The sequence below is a fragment of the Halichondria panicea genome, chromosome 1 (genome assembly GCF_963675165.1).
Source record: "Halichondria panicea chromosome 1, odHalPani1.1, whole genome shotgun sequence".
NCBI classification, from domain to species: Eukaryota; Metazoa; Porifera; class Demospongiae; order Suberitida; family Halichondriidae; genus Halichondria; species Halichondria panicea.
In genome coordinates this window covers 2,654,646-2,675,333 of record NC_087377.1, presented here as the reverse complement: position 1 = coordinate 2,675,333, position 20,688 = coordinate 2,654,646, and the positions used below count along the sequence as shown (strand labels likewise).

Genomic DNA, 20,688 nt, shown 5'->3' with positions numbered 1-20,688 from the left:
CCCACTGGTTTGCTCCAGTCATGAATATCATTGACAAATTCAATGAATAAAATTATCTTGCTATGAATAACATTATAGATAGCTTCGCTGTGGGTAAGTTGACATTCACATACACGCTTCGCATGGAAAACAGTAGAGAAATACAAGCTGCAGTTACACAAAGGCTCTACTGGACTGGACCTATCTCTAACACTATTATAAGGTAAGCTGTCTTAATTACTACCTAGTGTATGCACACTCACTTGTAACTTATACATTTATAGCTTGTACTAGCTAGCTAGCTAGCAGCTCTGTATATTTAGATACGTTTTTTTTTTGCTGGAAGTTATTATTTAAATATCTCTAACTTCCCAGTCTCTGTGCATTCTCCATTGCTCATTGTGTTAGTTGAATACTCTCCAGAGAACAATGTATGGTGCAGTAGTACAGTGAAGCCTGTCTATTGCAGTCAGCCCCTGGCCTAGGAGTAGACCAGCATATAAAAGAGGTGGCCTGCTGACACAGGTCCAAACACATGCTATGAACAGAGTTTGGGCCCCATTAATTTAGCTGCATGCTAACACAGGTACAAACACATGCTATGGAGACTTTGGGGGCCCATTAACCTGGCTGTATTATAGAGGGTGGCCTGCTAACACAGGTCCAAACACATGCTATAGAGACTTTGGGGTCCATTAACCTGGCTGTATTATAGAGGGTGGCCTGCTAACACAGGTCCAAACACATGCTATGGAGACTTTAGCTGGCTGTATTTATATTATTGTCTTATTGGCTGACCACAATAGACAGGCCTCACTGTATAATAACCCACGAAGCAGCTGCCAATGTGTATACACCTTTTGAGTACTATAATTTCTTAGATTTGATTATCACCATAGTCACCATGAGGATGCATGCAGCTCTACCTCATTTTAAAACGGTAGATGAACTTTGCAATACAATACGTTAGTTGTTTGACAAAAACTTTTTATTATAGTACTTACTTAATTGACTGTATTTCCTACTGCGTACGATCAACGAGGCATGTCATAGTTCGCATAACTTGCTCAACCACTTGTGTGTTCGTCCGCTTGTTTGTTTCTGCTGTATATTCCAGTGTCAATATTTTGACCACATTTGACTCGCTACCTTTTCAACAGCTTTTTTGAAGGGGCCAACAATGGTGGACTTGAAACCCTTTTTACACCTCATTTAAAATATTGTTTTAGTAGTTATGATATTCAATTATAATTATTATGTAGACACATTAGAATGGTCGAACCACTTTGTGTACTATATTGACCTACAGACAGAGCCTATAGTGTGGTCCACTGTGTACTATATTGACCTACAGACAGAGCCTATAGTATGGTCCACTGTGTACACTGTAGCTAGTGTACAGAGCCTATAGTGTGGTCCCACTGTGTACTATATTGACCTACAGACAGAGCCTATAGTGTGCTCCCACTGTGTACACTGTAGCTAGTGTACAGAGCCTATATAGTGTGGTCCCACTGTGCGCACTGTAGCTAGTGTACAGAGACTATAGTGTGGTCCCACTGTGCACACTGTAGCTAGTGTACAGAGCCTATAGTGTGGTCCCACTGTGCACACTGTAGCTAGTGTACAGAGCCTATAGTGTGGTCCCACTGTGCACACTGTAGCTAGTGTACAGAGCCTATAGTGTGGTCTCTACATCTCTACAATCGTAATATTTGCATTTCAAGTGAAGTGAAAGTATGTGTCCCTATTTCGTCCATCAGTAGCTAGTATACAGAGCCTATAATATTATAGCCTATAATATTAGAGCCTATAATAATTATTAGAGCCTATAATATTAGAGCCTATAATTATGTGTTAATTACAACATGTGTTATACAAAACACACAAAGTGCTATTTATCTCACACTAACATGATCGATACTCTAATAATTAGACTTGTGTTAATTTTTGGAAAACAGTAAGTGATTTTTAGCTTCTCTGAAGCCTGATTATTATTTTTAACCGATTAATTAAAGCATATCTGGAATGAAATTCACTACAAAGGTTTCATTTAATAAGCAATTTAAGCAGGTTAATTCTGAAACTTGATAGCTTTAACCTACAAGGTTTCATGTGTTCAAACAATGTAGCGATGTTTAGTATGGAGGTGTTTCAGTGCTTAAAATACATTTCTAGAGACTTTGAGGGGCCCCACTGATGAGCTATAACAGTTACAATAATTATAATAATGTACAATGCTTTTCAAGTAGGATGTTTATCTAGGCTGACTACTGTAAGACAGTTTTCAGTGTTACAGTATCTTTAAGCAATGATTGATGTCCAAATGTTCAAAGTTGGTTGGCTTGTACCACCTCTTAGGGACATCTGTAGCGCATGTATTTGCTCCTCTGATTTTAGTGTTTTGTCTATGGTGGGAGTTTTTGTTGATATTAGACATTCCATTTAACAAATTGTCTATGATGCTGCTAATACTTGTGTGTACATGTAGTGACTACGAAACAGTCAACCACCTTTGGTGTCAATAGAGAGGTGGTGTCTTTAGGGAGGTCAATAGTGATAGCATTGTAGGGACAGTACTGAGTGGTCTCAATAGAGAGGTGGTGTCTTTAGGGAGGTCAATAGTGCAAGCATTGTAGGGACAGTACTGAGTGGTCTCAATAGAGAGGTGGTCTCTTTAGGGGGGTCAATAGTGATAGCATTGTAGGGACAGTACTGAGTGGTCTTGATTCCAGTAACACAGCCATAGACAGGTGTGCTTGGTATAACATTCTGCAATGGCATTCCAATTAATAAGCAAACTAGGTCTAACTTGAGAACAAAGCATTAGTTGGGCAAGTGGAAAATGCCGAATTGAATAGGAAGCAGTAACGAAATGGTGGACACGTTGTCTCGATCAATTTCAATGTTTTTGTTTTGCACTAGTTATCAGTTATTAGCACAAAGGCACATCAGCTGTGTCTTGTAGTACAAGCAGTGCTTACGTACACTATCAACATGGAGGCCGACACCTAGCAACCTAATTGCAGCTAATAGATTATTGTAAACAATAGTCCATTTTTGGTGCGTGCAGATCACCATACTAGCATGTGGACCCTAAGAGCTGCCCCATGCCACGATTATACGACACATGTACACAGGAATAATTGTATTACGAAATTATAATGACTTAATTGTATTACGTCCTGTAATTACAAAAATGAGAAATCTTTAACGAACATAATTATTAGACAAGACAATAAAAATGCAAATTAATTTTGTTTACATCCTATAGTTAATTACTGCACGCCTTGCTATAATTGTTATTTAATTTTGTATGCATTTTTGTATTTGTTAATACTCACAGAGTCTGCACGTGCATAAGACGATTGGATGGACGTCGGTCGTAGTAAAAGAGAAGATCCCTCGCCAGGAAATGGGCGTGGTCCGATGAGGCGCTCCTCTGGAGAAGATCGGCGAATACCACACAGGCACATACCGGTATGAGAAATAATAGTTTCTTTACAATTAGACTGTAACGTTTTGGTAGGCCAGGCCCCACTCTACAGTAAAACCTGTCTAATTGTGGTGTCCCTATAAGCAGGCCACCCTCTATAATACAGCCAGGTTAATGGGCCCCAAAGTCTCCATAGCATGTGTTTGGACCTGTGTTAGCAGGCCACCCTCTATAATACAGCCACTAGCTGTTAGTTTACCCAAGCTTAAGGCCACAACTGTAGACAGATATTCAGATACTACTAAGTTAACTAGCGTTACCTGAGCCATAGTTATTATTAGCACTGTGTGTGTGTCTGTTGTTCAACTACTTGCAAGTGTGTGTGTGTGTGGTACATTTTAGCTTCCCGTTAATGTTTCAGAGTGTGTGTGGGTGTGGCGGGTGGTCTGGCTGCCATTACCAGAGAAACTAAGCGTCTGAGTCATTATAGAAGCTCAAATGAACTGCTCTCAGATACTGATATCTGGTTGGCCAGTTGATAGCGATAATATTCTACTATAGTGTATCTCTAACGTCTGTTTGTATCATTTGATCTGATATTTGACTCCGTTACGAGTAGGTGTGGGGTAACTGAGATACATAAACTTGGACTGTTGTCTCAAGTTCTAATTACTCAGAAATATTTTATTGTATTTTAGTGAAGCTTCTTTTATATTCTTTTAATTGCTCTAATTAATGCGTTAACTACATTTATGTACACGTGTACATGTAATGAACACCTTAATCCCTATACTGTACGCGTAGCAATCTGTCTCCCTATAAGCAGGCCACCGTCTTAGTCTATAATACAGCCAGGTTAATGGGCCCCAAGGTCTCCATAGCATGTGTTTGGACCTGTGTTAGCAGGCCACCGTCTTAGTCTATAATACAGCCAGGTTAATGGGCCCCAAGGTCTCCATAGCATGTGTTTGGACCTGTGTTAGCAGGCCACCGTCTTAGTCTATAATACAGCCAGGTTAATGGGCCCCAAGGTCTCCATAGCATGTGTTTGGACCAGTGTTAGCAGGCCACCCTCTATAATACAGCCAGGTTAATGGGCCCCAAGGTCTCCATAGCATGTGTTTGGACCAGTGTTAGCAGGCCACCCTCTATAATACAGCCAGGTTAATGGGCCCCAAGGTCTCCATAGCATGTGTTTGGACCAGTGTTAGCAGGCCACCCTCTATAATACAGCCAGGTTAATGGGCCTCAAAGTCTCCATAGCATGTGTTTGGACCTGTGTTAGCAGGCCACCCTCTATAATACAGCCAGGTTAATGGACCTCAAAGTCTTTATAGCATGTGTTTGGACCTGTGTTAGCAGGCCACCCTCTATAATACAGCCAGGTTAATGGGCCTCAAAGTCTCTCCATAGCATATGTTTAGACCTGTGTTAGCAGGCCACCCTCTATACCGTATAGCGTGTAATTTTCGTGGGGCAAAATATTCGTGGTTTTCGTGGTTGGAGGTCTGACCACGAATATTTTACCCACGAATGAAGCAACCTTGCCTACATTTACCTGCAGTGCAAGCAGCAACCACAAAATGTCTCAATATTGCTGAACCACGAATATTTTGTCCCCCGAAAATTACCCGCTATACGGTAATACAGCCACTGTTGGTCTACCCAAGGGGGATTTCCTATAGTTACATTCCCCTGGGGTAGACTAACAGTGGCTATAATAAACTAACAGGGGTCCAAACACATGCTATGGAGAGACTTTGGGGCTATAATTATGCATAATTAAAGCACATGCTTTTTTATTTATTGCCTGAGGTTGTTGTGACAATTAATTTTACACAAATGAAGTAAACCATTGTCTGTGTAAACTGATAGGCTGATTAATGACATTCAGGACATAGTGTATCGTACACACCCACTGACAGAGCTATGGAAATGTGAAATGGATATTTGTACCTAGCTGTAATTAACACCAGCTGTATTGTGTGCTTATCCAGTTTCATGCAATGGCTTGACAATAAGATCCTATTTCAAGCGCCACACACACACACACGTACATGTACGTAGCCTCTGATTTAATTGCGTTTTGTACGTGTGTAATAAATAGGTATAATTAACTTAGTGTACATGTTTCCCTGCATGGAGTGCCATGCAGCTCAGGGATGTGCCCACACTGGTCGGTGGTACATGTAGTTGTACTACCGTATAGCGGGTAATTTTCGTGGGGTAAAAAATTCGTTCAACTCGAAAAACGGTGGTTTTTGTGAGTAAAAATTTCGTTTAGTCTCGTGGCCTGTACTGGATTCCTACGTTCCGGTAAGCCATGCCTACGTTAAAATTTCGTGGAGGTAAGCTTGCCCACGAAAATAACGAATATTTACCCCACAAAAATTACCCGCTATACGATATAACCAGCTCCTAGGCCTATAGCAGAAGAGGTACGACACGTACCTAGGCTGGTTATGCACGTCATGTAACAATTAAATCCCTGCTGCAATGAAAAATGCCCGTGCATGTTTCCGACTTAATTTACTTGCACGTGACCAATATTAATTGAGGTACTTATGTTGCATCATATGGCCTATAGTTTACTATAGTATTAAAATTAGTATAAAAGTGTCAAATTTGAATGTTACTCGAATTGAAGGATTGAAAAAGCCACCATGCACTTAGACAATAATATTATGGGCACCTCACTAGGTATGTGATATTGCTATGAGATGGATGTCATGTGACGTGTGGGTGCACTGGTTATTCAAACTCTCAGTTATGCCAAAACAAGAGTTTGTTTTGAGAACGTGTACACACCCACACACCTAATACACTGTCTCGTGAAATAATAGCCATCTGCTGTTAGTCTGCCGGTTGTTTTGCATGTCAAAATGATTAACTTGTTTCAAGGATATGCCCACGCTGGTATGTGATGGTCATTGGTACTGTGCAGCTTTATGTTCCATGTAAGGTGTATATTTATATAGGCCTAAGGCTATAATAATTATAGTTAAAAGGCAAATGTTGTTGAATTGAAGATTGAGAATTGAGAAAATCCTGTGTTTAGCATACAGTGTACAGTGTTGTATTTTATACATGTAGTAAAGTGGCTTGTGGATTTTGATGAGGAATTGTATGACAAAAATTAGTACATAATTAAATTAATATTGGCATGCTTGGTTGTGATACCATGGCCCTAATATCAAGTAGCCCTAGTAACTGGTGTCTGCGTGTAACTCTAATTAGCCGATTAATTAGTGTAGCTAGGTTAAGTTATACATACTGTTAGTATGCAGTATAGCTAGGGGGCATGTACATTCTTGACTGTATACAGACAAAGGCTTTAATTGCCATATCAACCAAATATAGGAGCTGAAGTGCTATTCCTTTCATGAGCTACAAATTGCCTCTTCCTCAAATTTATTATCATGATAATTATTATGTCTGACAAAAAGTGACCCCTTGACACACACCCACACACACTCCACACACACTCCACACACACACACACACACACACCCACACACACACACACACTCCACCCAACCATCACACACACTATAGAGAGATGTTGAAGAGACTCGTAGACTACAGGAAGCTCGGTGGAAGGATAATGACAAGAGAATGGATCCAGCTATGGGCTATCACCCACAACGACCACCGGTATGTATTACTCTAATCTGATTGGACGATTAGATGTATTAAACCACCCCCTCTTGTTGGTAGTCATTTAAAAGCTCTCAATGAGACGAATCCAATGATACCCATATCATCACACCCTCACACAACACACAGAATACACACCCTCACACACAAGTGACAAGATTTGATCACGAAAACCTTGCCAAGATGTACGATCAACTGTTAGCAAAAGTGCGCATGTTACAACACGAGAAAGACAAGCTCCAAGATCTTGAAGGACGCTACATGGACGAACTGAAGAGGTACGTTTGTGTTCGCTACTACATGTACATACATAGTACAGTGTACAGGTTTTGTATTGCAATTTTAGAATTTTTTGCGTAATTTGAAATCGAAGGATGTAAAGAATGAGCATGCACATGGAATTTCCACTGCTTTAGCAATTTGCAGTATAGTTAGAAACGCAATCAATCCTTGTATGTACATGTACAGTGTCATTTGCTATGTAGCACCACACATTTAAAACCTGATATAATAATTATGGTACATGTACATGTAACTCAGAGGTTGCTTAGTAACACCCACCCCCTCACAGCATGAAGATATCGCTGGAGGAGATGGAGGAAGATCGTAATGACCTCCGCTACATGCTCACTGAGAAGAAGAGAGAAGTGGAGAGACTCAACGAACAGGTGCACACAACACACACACACACACATGCACACACACACACACACACACACACACACACACACACACACACACACACACTATTTTCATGAATTCAAAATAAAAGATTTTGGCCAAAAACCCAATCAGCTACAAAATGCATTCATTGATTAGCTAGTACATCCAATAGTACTGCCAGGAGTGCATGAATTTACTTATAATTATTAACTTAATTATTGTTGATTAGATTCTAGGAAAATTAATGATGATTGATTGTAATGACTATAGACCATAATTATTATTACCGTGAGAATTGTTTAGAAAGAGCACAGAACTCAAATTTTAGTTACCCCTCCACACACCCACACACACACACACACACACACATCACACCCACACACACACACACAACACACACACAGATGGCGTGTCTTGGTCCGACACAGGAGAGTTCCAAACAGGAGGTCAGTCGTGTGTTGCACGAGCGTGATCAGCTCAGGTCAAGGTTGATAGAACGCAAGAGGGATAATCAGAAACTGCAGGAGAAGTTGTCCAACGCTAACAGGATGTTGGAGGCAGGGAAAGGGGATGCCCCTACTGATCAGCGAGTGGCCGAGCTACAGGTGGGTGTGGTCAAATTATGCATCATAATTGATTTTGCAAATACCGCATATTTTCATATGGCTATAACATTTTCGTGTTTTTCATATTGTAGCTGATAGATAAAGCATAATTATATAGGGTAGCTCATGCTAAATTTTGCACACATAATCTTTTTATTACCCGCTATACGATCGTTGAGTCTCCAGAGCTGTTGTTTGTTGTTGCAATCACCGCATATGTAAACTGCATGTGAATTATGATAGCACCCAGCAGTGATATTTAGGCTAGACTAGCTGGCTATGTACAAGTGTTATTACATTCCCAACCACTACGTCTGTAATGTTCAGTTAATGGGACCATTAGCCCACACACACACTCACACCCACCCACACACACACCCACACACACACACACACACACACACACACACACACACACACACACAGAGCCAGGTCTCGGGACTACAACACCAGCTGTCTCTAGTGCAGAGAGACCGGGACAGCTTCTCAGAAGCTAACACTCAACTGAAGAGAAGTCTCGATATCAGTGACGCTAAAATCAGGGAACTGGACAGTGAGCGACTGAGGTCAGAGTGCGTGGGCGTTGGAGTGGTGTGTGTGTAGGGGGATAAGTATAATTACGTATAGCTACATGTACATGTATACATGCATGTATACATGCATGTATACATGTTAGTAGAAACATTGTTTTTTGGTAGATTGTGAAGTACATGTAGCTAAAGCACGCTGCTGTATACATGCATATACCCCATATAAATTCACTTGTGCTATGCTTGAATTTTATCTTAATTGCTATGTAATTTTTGTTTAAATACTGACTTATTTTCACAGACTAAGTCAGATGGTGACAGAGCGTAGATCCTCCAGCCCTGTACGCCCTCAGGGCAGACTAACAGGGGAGAGGTTTGCACTATCTCATGGCATCTCTGATGAAATGCTCTCTGTCAAACGGCACCGATTGGGGGCGGGGCTAAGAGCTAAGTCGTCACAGGTAAAGCTCTTTTAAACAACTGACGAATGTCGAACGTAGCTGTCAATGATTTTCACCCTGTTCTTATGCACAAATTAATTTTAGTACGTATGAGACGTTCACTGTGCATCATCTATTGTGGTCCCTATAAGCAGGCCACCCTCTATAATACAGCCAGGTTAATGGGCCCCAAAGTCTCCATAGCATGTGTTTGGACCTGTGTTAGCAGGCCACCCTCTATAATACAGCCACTATTGGTCTGCTTAATGGCCGCTATTATGGATCAATATTTTACCTGACCCCCTCCACGCACACAGGGATCTATCGACGAGGATTTTCATCTGTCTGATAACCCGAACTCTCTGACTGACCTCACATCTATCACACGCAGCGACTCTGGCCACACCCCTCTCTCCGGAGGTCAAGAGGTCAACTTTGTTGGAAGGGCACGGGGACACAGTCTTGGAAAATTCAGTTCCAGGTACAGATACAATGTACTTACTTGTCAGTTAATTCTAGCTAACATAAAATTATGTGAAAAAAGTACATTCCTGAATCAATTTGATTACCCCTCACACACAAGTACCCACCCACACGCACCACACACACAGCACGTCCAATCTCATTAGTGATGGATCCTCTGATAAGCACCACGGCACATCACGCATGAGCGATCACAACAATACGTTGAGGTTAAAGGTCATACGCATTGAGAAATCCATGGAAGATCTTCGAAAGGAGAAGTTGTCGCTAACAGAAAAAGTACGTTTGTATTATATCAGCGAAATAATTTGAACGATGTAATTTGAACCATGCACCTCAATTTTTACTCAGATTTCTAAATCGGAGCAAGAAGCAGAGTTCAAAGTTCAGTCAGTGACCTCTGACCTCAAGAAGGTTCGAGAGGAAGCAGCAAAGAAAGAGAAAGAGCTCAAGACTGCCCTGGAGCAGATCAACCTTCTCACGAAGGAAAAGGGTGTGGCTATGCGGGATAACGCAACATCGTACGAGCAGTCCATCCAGAAGGAGACGCAAGTAAGTGTGGCCAACGAGACTAGTGCGTGTGGCCAGCTAGACTAATTGATTCTGTATTATAAAAGTTACATGTCTGTTTATTTAATGTGAGTCGATCATCTACGTTGGTCTAGCTGGCCTTTAAACAACTGATGTACTTAATATAAAACACCCAAATTTATAGAAGTTATCCCTCACACACACCCACCCACACACACACACACGCAGATGAGAGAGCTCCAAGCAGAGAAGCAGATCTTGGAGCAGCAGAGAGACATTGCTAACAAAGAGAGGGAGAGGGTCATTGGTGATCTGGTGGGTCTTAAAAAGAAGCTGGAGACCATTAAAGCACAGAGGCAGAAGGACGCCAAGGACCTCAGTCTAATGAGGCACCTCAAGGACAAGGCTGTACAGGTGTGTGGTGTGGGTGTGGTGTGGGTGTGTTGTGGGTGATCCTATTTCTTGAAAGCTTACCTTTAAAATAATAGTACATATATATATCATCAAAAATCTAAAAGTTTCAAAAACGCTCTGCTCAAGGCCCTCCTGCAAGCTCAAATGAGCTCTAAAAAAATCTGAAACTTTGGATTCCCACACACAATCACTGTATAAAGTACAAATAATTAGCTCTTGAATCTTGTAACTAATAAAAAAGTCATAAGCCATAGAAACTGTGAACAAAAAGGAGGGATAATAATAATTATCTATTTAGCTGTTATTTAAAAAAATATGAACGAGGGATCACCCAGTGTTACTAGTAAGCATCCAAGTCCCTCTCATTCGCCGCCAATCCGGACACTCACTGCAGGAAGTGAGACTAACCTTCGACACACTAGGCCCCAGCACACTGGCCACCATGGGATTCTCACCACATGATGTAGGTTAACCACTCAATTGAATAAACAATCGATACAGCGGGTATAGAACCCGGGACGACTACAGAGAGGTTCACTTGGTCAAGTAGCTTACCCACTGGGCTAATAGCCTCGTCGAGAAATAAAGAATTATCTTACATAATCATCATTTGCTATTAATTAAAGAGAAAGAAAAGAAAGTACATTGCCTGGATTCGAACCCAGACCTCCTGCTTATTAGTCAAGCACCCTACCATTACACTAGAATGAATAACTGGTAAAGGTCGTCTTTATTAACGCATAAAACGTACATGCTGCTATGCAAATGTACCAATCCAATCAACAGACAATGCATGCATTAGGGTAGCTTAATCAACCAGGCAGCCATTGTTCAATAGCATAATTGAAGTTGTTTTTTTATCCCCACACACTATAATAGGAAGTGGGAGATCTTCGCAAGAAAGTGGACAAGTTACAGAATCAGAAGGATATAGTTAGTGAAGAGCTCGGTACTGTACAGGTGGGTGTGGTCTGTTGCTACGGTAACATCGACTTCACGTGTACTCTCACATACAGGACACAGTTCATAGAGCAATGGTGAAGCTATCCCCACGGCAACGGCACAGATCCTGTAAGTATTATTCAACAGTCTGAACTCCTACAACACTGTGTGTATATTTAGCTTTACGTAACTATTGTCCAGCTGGAGCGGCCAATGAGGATGCAGGAGCTGTCTCCGTCACTAAGGACTTGAGAGAGGTTATCGAGAAAATGGCAGTTTTGGAGAATGAGAAAAAGGTACACCACAATAATTAGCAATAATTATGTGTAATTATATGCGATGTTCATACATAGGTCATCACAAAACGTCTGTTTGGACCTGAGGAGCCGGCACAAGGTCGTAGCCTTAGCGACGTACTCCACAAGGTTGACAGTCTCTACCAAGAAAGGTAAACACTCTGCCCACTTCCCACCCTCACACACTCCTACACACCCTCTTCTACGCCCACTCACCACCCCACACACTCGCTCCTCACACCCCCTATCCTCCGCCCACTCCCAACCCTCACACACACACACAGGGATGACTTGGTACTTGAAATAAATGCTCTCCAACAAAGCTCCAGTAAACTAAACGAAGAGAGAATATTCGACCTCAAACAACGCATTGAAGATCTCCTCATGGAACAAGACGCACTCTCCAGTAGGAACAGTAACCTCAAGCGTGAGGGCAGCATGATGAGGTAGGTCATGTGATAGTCATGTGATCACATATTAATACCGCTGTACAAACCCACACACACAGTAACAAGCTGATGCGTGCTGAGGACGAGAAGGAGCGTTTTGCTGTCGAATGTGAGCGATTGCAGTTACAGTGTGAGCAAATGAAGAGCACTCAAGCACGGTCAGTGTGTGTGGGCGTGTGTGGGTGTGTGTGTAGGGGGAGGCGTATGTTTGGAAAGAGTGGGTGGGTGGGTTTGGAGAGAGTGGGCGTGTGTGGGAGGAGTGTGTGTGGTATGTGTAGCAGTGGAAACCATTGTTGGCTTGCATGGCAGCATTGCAATAATTATCTAGGTTGCTTCATGTATTATTGTGTGTGCAGGTTGGTGGAGGAACACTCTAAAACACTGGAGAGGGTCACTGAACTATGGAAGCAGAAGTGGCCAGTCAATTGGGACGATGTACGTATACACACCCACACCCACACCCATACACACCCCTCACACCTCACACACCCTCACAGGCATGGGAGGAGAAGCACGTATCGATTGACCTGGACTCTGGAGGGTTAGCTGGGTTCAGTGTTGTGGGTGGGCGTGATCAACCTCAGCTGCCCAATCCCGGAGCCTTCATCGTTACCACGGTGAATCAGGGCGGACCTGCCGAAGGTCAACTAAAGTGAGTGATGAGATATGACCTTTCCAATTCTACAGAGTACAGTATTTTAAACAAAACCGTTGAAATTTAGCATTTTAAACTTAAATACAAAGGTGTTAGGTCTTTTTTAGAATTCGGTATATTTGGTACATGTATCTCTATCTTTTGTAGCCTGTAATTTTGTGTTTAGATTGTCCATTTAAAACTAATTGATGCATTCAGAATTACTTTCCAATGATGTGCTTTAATACAAGTACACACACACAAACACGCGTGCAGGGTCGGTGACATCCTCGAGTCAGTGAACGGCATCAACCTGGACAATGCCGACCATAGAGAGGCAGTGAGGGCAGTCAAGGAGACGAAGAGGACTCTCAGTATTGTACGCTTTTTAATACTGTTATAATTATAATAGTAATAATAATATTATAATTAATTATAATATAATTTTACTTTTTAGTAGGTGGAATAACTTGATAGCTTCATTTAGCTACGTCCTTTCTTTTACATCAAAGCATACTTACCATGTGCTTTGAGCATGCTCAGTGCTAACAAAATGGCCGCCTTCATTCAGTGTATGTTTCCCGCCCCCTCATAGATCTTTCGTCGTCGTAAGAGTGCGTATCCTATCGTCATGGGTATCGTACAATCAGTGAACTCTGTACCCCACCCACCACCTCCTCAAGTGGCAGTGGCCAACACTGAGACACTTGAATATTCTCTCTACGTCACGAGCAAAGAGAGTAAGCCTTTGATGTGGTTAATATCATGTATCGTAAGTCTTTGTCGCATAATTATAGCCAAAGCCTTTGATGTGGTTAAATTCATAATGTACCTATATGCACACAGAGTCTGATCTTGGATTCAAATTTGATTGGTCGACAGTATGCACAGTCACTGACGTGGCTGCTATTGGCCCGGCAACGCAAATACTGGAACCTGGCGATCGTATCATCAAGGTTAGTAATTCAAGTTTTATTTTGTGATGCAAAAAAATGCTTCCAAAATATAATTTTAATGATTATTGCCCCTCAGGTCAACAACCAGGCCATACAACACGAGAAGCCGTCTAACATCAAGAAGCTCATGAAGCCACACAAGAACATCCTGAGGCTTGAAATTGAGCGACCTCACAACCAGAATGACCGGTCATACCTCGGTCAAGCTCTCCCGGCAAAGAACGGTGCTGAAAGGTATTGGTGGCTAGCACACACACACACACACACACACACAAAGGTACCGTTATAGCGTAAATTGATAGTTCATACAAACATTTGCACCATCGAAAACTATCCGCTATAAAATTATGGTATAATCATAATGTTCCCTCTTCCTTGTAGTTGGACGGACAGTAAGAGGTTGTCGTGGGCCAGTACTAGCACCACTCCGGTCCTCAAACCAAAGAGGGCAATCAGCTGCGAGGATAACACACAGCAATCCTCTGTGAGTGTGAGCATAGCTACCGTATTACTAGAATATTTTGCGGGTGAAAAACCTTTGCGAACGAGCCAAATCAGCAGAAAATTTGACCCTTTGCCATCTAACTATTGCGTTCTGGCAAGGATCGTGTGTATATAATTTAGGTTTTTAGTGAAGTGTATGGCTGTTTCTATAATTATAGTGATGGTGTCCCTTGGGCAGACCAACAGTGACTGTTATAATTATAGAGGGTGGTCTACTGTACTACATGTAGCAGCCACAAACACAGTCATGTTATGGAGACTTTGGAGCTGGCAGTATTTTAGACAGGCTGCACTTTACACTTCAACAAAGCAATTTTAATTGAGAAGAGTTTTGTCATATGACATTACCCCCCCTGTACAGGTGTCACATGACTCAGAGCTGCCGCTGAGTGAAGCCACGACCCAGAGGAGGGCCTCACTGACCAACTATAAGCCTCAGAGCAGAGAGAGCTACAGCTCCCGAGACTCAAAAGACTACTCCTGTGAAACAGAGGTATGCCAGCTATATGTAGGTACCATCATTATTATTAGAATATTTTGTGCATCGAATCAGCCAAATCAGCAAAATTTGACCATTTGCAATCTGCGTTCTGGCAAGGGTCATAATATACTAGGTTTTGCAAGTTGCGAATATTATTGATTAACCCTCGCAAAGTTCACATAATATTATGTTTCAGTAGTCGGCTGTGCATGTTGGGTGTGTTAATTTTATCTTTTGTTACCCGCAGTCTCAGGATAGCAGTGGCAACAAGCCCACAAAGCTGGTCTCTATGGTGACTGCCGTCAAGCGTAACCATGACAGCGGTGCGGAGGCGTATCACCCGCAACCCCCCCAGCAACAACCACCGAGGCCTACATCTGACGGTGTTATATACGGCAACTTCAATGAGAGGAGGATTGAGTACGAGGAAGTGCTCTTGTCCGAGCGTACTGATAGTCAGTACTCGCAGTCTGAGAGCTATCTCTCTGAGAGGTGTGTGTGGTGTGGGCGTGAGTGTGTTGTGTGTGAGGTGGGATTGTGTGTGTGTGTGTGTGTGTGGTGCCGGTGTGTGGAGTGTGCGTGTGTTCACAGTCTGAGAGCTACATGTATAAGTATTTTTTCAACAAGTTCTTGTTATAATTATTAAATTTTGTTTTATTTGATCCAGCAGTAGCTACTATGGTGGACTGAGCAGCAGTCAGAGTATCGACCTGACCTTCCACTCCTTCCAGACCGCCCCCTCACATAACAGGTGAGCCGTGTGTGGTGTGTGTGGGTGGGTGGTGTGTGTGGGCGAAGTGTCAATTATTGCTGTTTTGTTTGCTGTTGCTACATGTACAATGTAGATACACACACAGAATCAGTCAGTTTTATTGTATGACTAAGTCCATAATTATAAATTAGTTTTCAACATTAATTTTCTCTCCACCTTCCCTCCTCAAGCAAAGTGTCAATTATTGCTGGTTGGTTTGCTAGACACACACACAGTCAGCTAATCGTATTCTTCGTACAGCTACGTCCTGGAGGCATAAAATTATATTAACTTACATGTAGTTATTAATTACCGTATGTACGTATCAAAAACACCTAAATTAGTAATAAATTATCACTTTTCCCTCCCTCCCTCCTCACTCCCTCCCTCCATTAGATTGACTGTGGACACAATGATGACGACGCAGGCTCCCACACAGCATCACAGTGACGAGGAGGAGGGCACAGGTGTCGGCTTTATGGCACGTGACGATGCCTCAAGGTACAGCAAACATACGTACAGCTAACGTTTATAGTGACTACTGGTACATGTAGCATGATTGTATATGGTATGTACTGTACTGTTTTGATAGCTATCTTTAATGGTCGATAACTTGAGTTAGGATTCTATAGAATGCATTTTGTAGCTCCTTGAAAGGGCTATCAAATGGTGTGTTTAAATTAGCGATTGCATTCGGGCACAAATCTTATGTTTTCATCTGAAAGTTAAGTGATTAATTAAATTAGTGATTTAATTCTCTGTATCTTTGATGGTCAATCAAGATTGTTACAAAACTTTTGGTAGCTCTTTGAAAGGCCTACCAAAATGAATGTGTACAAATACCTATTGCATACATCTTCGTCTACATTGAAGAAAGCGTGGGCTCTTGAATGACCGTACATGTTACTGTATAATGTTTGTTTCTTATGTCATGTAGGACCACATTTCGTAACCGCAGTGCCGAGATCAACTCCAACGGCAACAACTGTGAGGGTGGTCAGAGCCAACCATCAGAGTACTCTGACTCCCAGTACACGGAGTCACAACTCAGGTGGGTGGGGCTACCACGGCTATACTCATGCTAGCTTGTGCTTTACCCATTGTTGCATGTTAGATCCCACCAGCTTAGTGTGTTTAGCTGGGAACTGTATATAATTACAGCCAAGAACTTATAGCTCATACTGTACATGTATGTATATAGTTATAATTTTACGTGTTGCAGTTTTTGTAGATCATAATAATTATTATGCATAAGGTATCTATGTGTAAGGCCAGATCCAATCACAATCCACACACACACACACACACACACACACACACACACACACACACACACACACACCACCACCACCCACACACACACACACACACACAGCATCCCGGAGTCCACTTCAATGAGCCAAGACTTCATTCGTGGAAAGCACTCAGGCATAAAAGGCATGAAAAAGAAGCGTCGTCGTTTCAACCGCCACAAAAGCTCATCCCAATCTCTTGCCAAACTATCCAACAGTGACCAGAACCTCGCGCGTGGAGGACAGGGTAGTCTAGTGTCTATGAGGGGCCGCTCCCGTAGCCAGCTGTCCCTCGGACGAGCACCATCCATGACTCAACTAGTGGAGGAACCTCGACGTGCTACTAGCACTACAAGTAAGGGTACTAGTCAGGATATTGTCAGGATATCTCTAGTATATTGTCAGGATATCTCTAGTATATTGTCGGGATATCTTAATCAGTATTTAATCGTCTCTGTAATCTCACTTGGAATAAAATTCAGAACAAAAAGTAGACTAAAAGACGTACAGTTGACTATAGTACAGTGTATACAGAGCCTATAGTGTGGTCCCACTGTGTACACTGTAGCTAGTGTACAGAGCCTATAGTGTGGTCCCACTGTGCGCACTGTAGCTAGTGTACAGAGCGTATAGTGTGGTCCCACTGTGCACTGTAGCTGGTGTACAGAGCCTATAGTGTGGTCCCACTGTGTACACTGTAGCTAGTGTACAGAGCCTATAGTGTGGTCCCACTGTGCGCACTGTAGCTAGTGTACAGAGCCTATAGTGTGGTCCCACTGTGTACACTGTAGCTAGTGTACAGAGCCTATAGTGTGGTCCCACTGTGTACACTGTAGCCAGCGGTGGACTTATTCATTTTGCATATCAATTATGACCGAACGTTTTCATTTACATGTATATCGTTTAACCCCTCAGATGTGACGGAGTACGAACACGACCCATTGGCTGATGCTACCTACATACGCGCCAACTTCTCTTACATTCCCCGCACAGTGAAGGAGCTCTCCATCAAAGCCAGCGATATCTTCCATATCCATGATGAGGTAAGCTATAGGGGGTGTGGTCTGGTAACGGATTGGAGTTATGCTCTCGTCTTCTTTCTTGTTTCTACGCTTTTTGGTGTTTTTCCCCGGCCAATCCTAGCAATTTTCACATTGCAATGTTTTTGTGGGTCTTGTAATAGCAGGCATTTGTCTCCCTCTACACCACACACCCACTCCACCACCCACCTCACACACCCACTCCACACACACCACACAGGCTCCCCCGGAGAGATTCAGAGCCTCATTCTGGGTGTCACGGTTGAACGCTGACGGCACTGACGAACAGATCGGAGCCATTCCTAACTCAATGAGAGCACAAGAGTATCTGGAGGCACAGGGAGAAGGTAGGTGTGATCAGTGGGTGTGGCTTAGACAATATAGTTTATATATATGAACTCTCTCTCAGCAATTGATGTGAACCTTGCACTCTACGAAGAGGTGGAGGCCTTTACCGGGCGACGCCCAGTATTAGTGTTTGGTGCGCTCTGTGATCAAGTGGTCTCTTTACTACTGGAAAGCTACCCTACTCTATTCTACGCCTGTCCAACAGGTGGGTGTGGTCTGTAGGTCATGTGACTAGATGGAGTTATTATCGTATAGTACACATTTTCGTGTCAAATTGTTTTAGTTGATATGAAAATTACATTGAAAAAGTGCAATCGATTGTGCATGTGTACGTATTAATTTATGATCACATGACCTACAGAGTATGTGGAGGGTGCTGCACGTATCACAGAGGCACGTCTGGGCCGTGATCCCACCATCATTGACTTCAGACGAAGGAGGAGTGGCTATGAGCTGTACAGAGCTGACGCCATCTCATCACCTGACAGCAAGGTACTGCACGGCTATAATTATTATAGGAGTAGTAGGTACCATAATTATGATGGGTATTTTTCGAATGAGCTACCTAAAGTCTATTTGCGTTAAGTTCGAGCCCGGAAGTTATGTGGTCAATTATGGCTTTATGTGGTGGACAAGTATGCCTGGGACTTCTACATGTACTTTTAGCTGGTTGGAGCTTACCAGCTCTACAGCATATTGATAGAAGCGCTTTTTAACAAGGATATATGAAACTTTGAATTTCAGTAAAGTATGACAAAGTAATGACAACTTTATGAAGGTCAAACTCAACACAAATAGACTTTCAAATATTTGTATGTCATCTGTGTTTATACAGCGAGGTTATAGGTAAATAGGAATTACACAAGGATAATATTATATCCTTGTGTTTTTTTCTTTCTAGAAATCGGCCTATTTGGTAGAGCTATCTTTTGATTAACAAGCCCGTAATTTATGTCCGTCCTTTCATTACAATTTGGTGCATCCACACGTACAGAGCAAGCATTGTCTCATGACTGGCAGTATTAAAGCGCTGCATACCCTCCGATCTATAGCCCCTCCCATCACCATCCTCATCAAGGCCATGACCTCGGACAGCATCATGTGAGCAATGCATACCCTAAGCGGGTTAATAATTAAAACATAGTAGTAGTAGATAATATAATAGTGTTTGTTATACTGTGTAGAGTACAAGAGTATTACGTATATCACTCACCCACACACACACACACACACACTCACACTCACACTCCACCACCCCCACCCCCCACACACACAGCACATTCAGTCCGGATCAGATCCCCACTGACGAAGCTAAGGCCATGTTTGAGAGGGTGTGTCAACTCGAGGACGAGCACTCCCACGAGTTCTCAGGTAACCTAATGTACATTATTAATTACTGGTTTACGCAGAATGTGCAATTTCAAAGCTAAAAGAACGTTTAGTAGCTCTATACTGTTACAGTACATGTGTACGTGTCACGCCCTTAGTTTAGCTGTTTTTATAAAACAATTAATTTTGGCCTGCTACCACCAATGCCTGCCTACATGCAGTGCTATATGAAATAATGACATTTGTTCTGTACTTACCCTCTAAGTCACCGTATTACCCCCTCCTCCTCCCCATATTATAATTATACGCCAATCTTAAAGCTTACGTGTAACTACCGTATAGCGGGTAATTTTCGTGGGCAGGCTGACCTCCACGAAATGTTATCGTAGGCGTGGCTTATCTGAACGTAGGAATGCCGTGCAGCCACGAGACTAAACGAAATTTTTTACTCACGAAAACTACCATTTCTCGAGTTGAACGAATTTTTTACCCCACGAAACTTACCCGCTATACGGTATAATTATAGTATGCATATTGCCCATCGTTACATTACTACGTATCTGTATTATGCTGTGAACATAGTCCTGTACCGTTGTTAGAGTTACACGACCACCTTAATTACGTTCCTTCATAATTATAGGTGCCTTATTCCTGATCTACATGGACACTCTTATGGGACAAATTGAAGACATTGTCAAGAAGGAGAAGCGCAAACAAGCATGGGTCCCCGTTACCAAGGAAACATGAGCTACTGGAACATTTATCACCATGGAAACCATGTCACTGAACAAGAATTTTTGCATTAATAATTTCAGACAATTTTTTTTAACCCACTCAAAATTATATAAAATCATTGCATTTTTTACTGCTATAATTATTTTTGAACGTTTGTAATTGTTTTAAAATTAATAATTATTTTTTTAACACT

At 42.2% G+C, this 20,688-nt stretch overlaps 1 protein-coding gene across 3 annotated transcripts; it reads left to right on the top strand.

Annotated features, from left to right (window-relative positions):
• The first annotated feature begins 41 nt into the window (after positions 1–41).
• On the top strand, positions 42–20,684 carry LOC135350292 (disks large homolog 5-like). Of its 3 annotated transcripts, none has more exons than XM_064549217.1 (38): positions 42–202; positions 3,326–3,459; positions 6,971–7,069; positions 7,202–7,350; positions 7,644–7,740; positions 8,140–8,340; positions 8,767–8,906; positions 9,172–9,331; positions 9,628–9,791; positions 9,922–10,072; positions 10,145–10,345; positions 10,553–10,738; positions 11,618–11,698; positions 11,755–11,809; positions 11,882–11,976; positions 12,034–12,128; positions 12,261–12,422; positions 12,485–12,583; positions 12,782–12,860; positions 12,923–13,077; positions 13,336–13,438; positions 13,655–13,799; positions 13,906–14,015; positions 14,092–14,249; positions 14,397–14,499; positions 14,881–15,012; positions 15,248–15,492; positions 15,668–15,751; positions 16,148–16,252; positions 16,689–16,802; positions 17,127–17,398; positions 17,959–18,086; positions 18,304–18,430; positions 18,493–18,636; positions 18,793–18,923; positions 19,426–19,532; positions 19,708–19,802; positions 20,401–20,684. In XM_064549217.1, exons 2-38 carry the CDS (start codon positions 3,352–3,354, stop codon positions 20,505–20,507), a joined length of 4,887 nt encoding a protein of 1,628 aa, XP_064405287.1. In that variant the 5' UTR covers positions 42–202; positions 3,326–3,351; the 3' UTR covers positions 20,508–20,684. The 3 variants fall into 3 exon arrangements, with proteins under 3 accessions (XP_064405287.1, XP_064405216.1, XP_064405145.1); XM_064549146.1 differs by having other exon boundaries at positions 11,861–11,976; positions 15,671–15,751; XM_064549075.1 differs by having other exon boundaries at positions 11,861–11,976.
• The last annotated feature ends 4 nt before the right edge of the window (positions 20,685–20,688 follow it).

Excerpts from the sequence above, each read along its gene's own strand:
- LOC135350292 (XM_064549075.1), top strand. The coding sequence starts at position 3,352 with ATGGACGTCGGTCGTAGTAAAAGAGAAGATCCCTCGCCAGGAAATGGG. Across the intron at positions 12,861-12,922 it reads GGCCAGTCAATTGGGACGAT|GCATGGGAGGAGAAGCACGT; the intron begins GTACGTATACAC and ends ACACCCTCACAG. Across the intron at positions 16,803-17,126 it reads TACACGGAGTCACAACTCAG|CATCCCGGAGTCCACTTCAA; the intron begins GTGGGTGGGGCT and ends ACACACACACAG.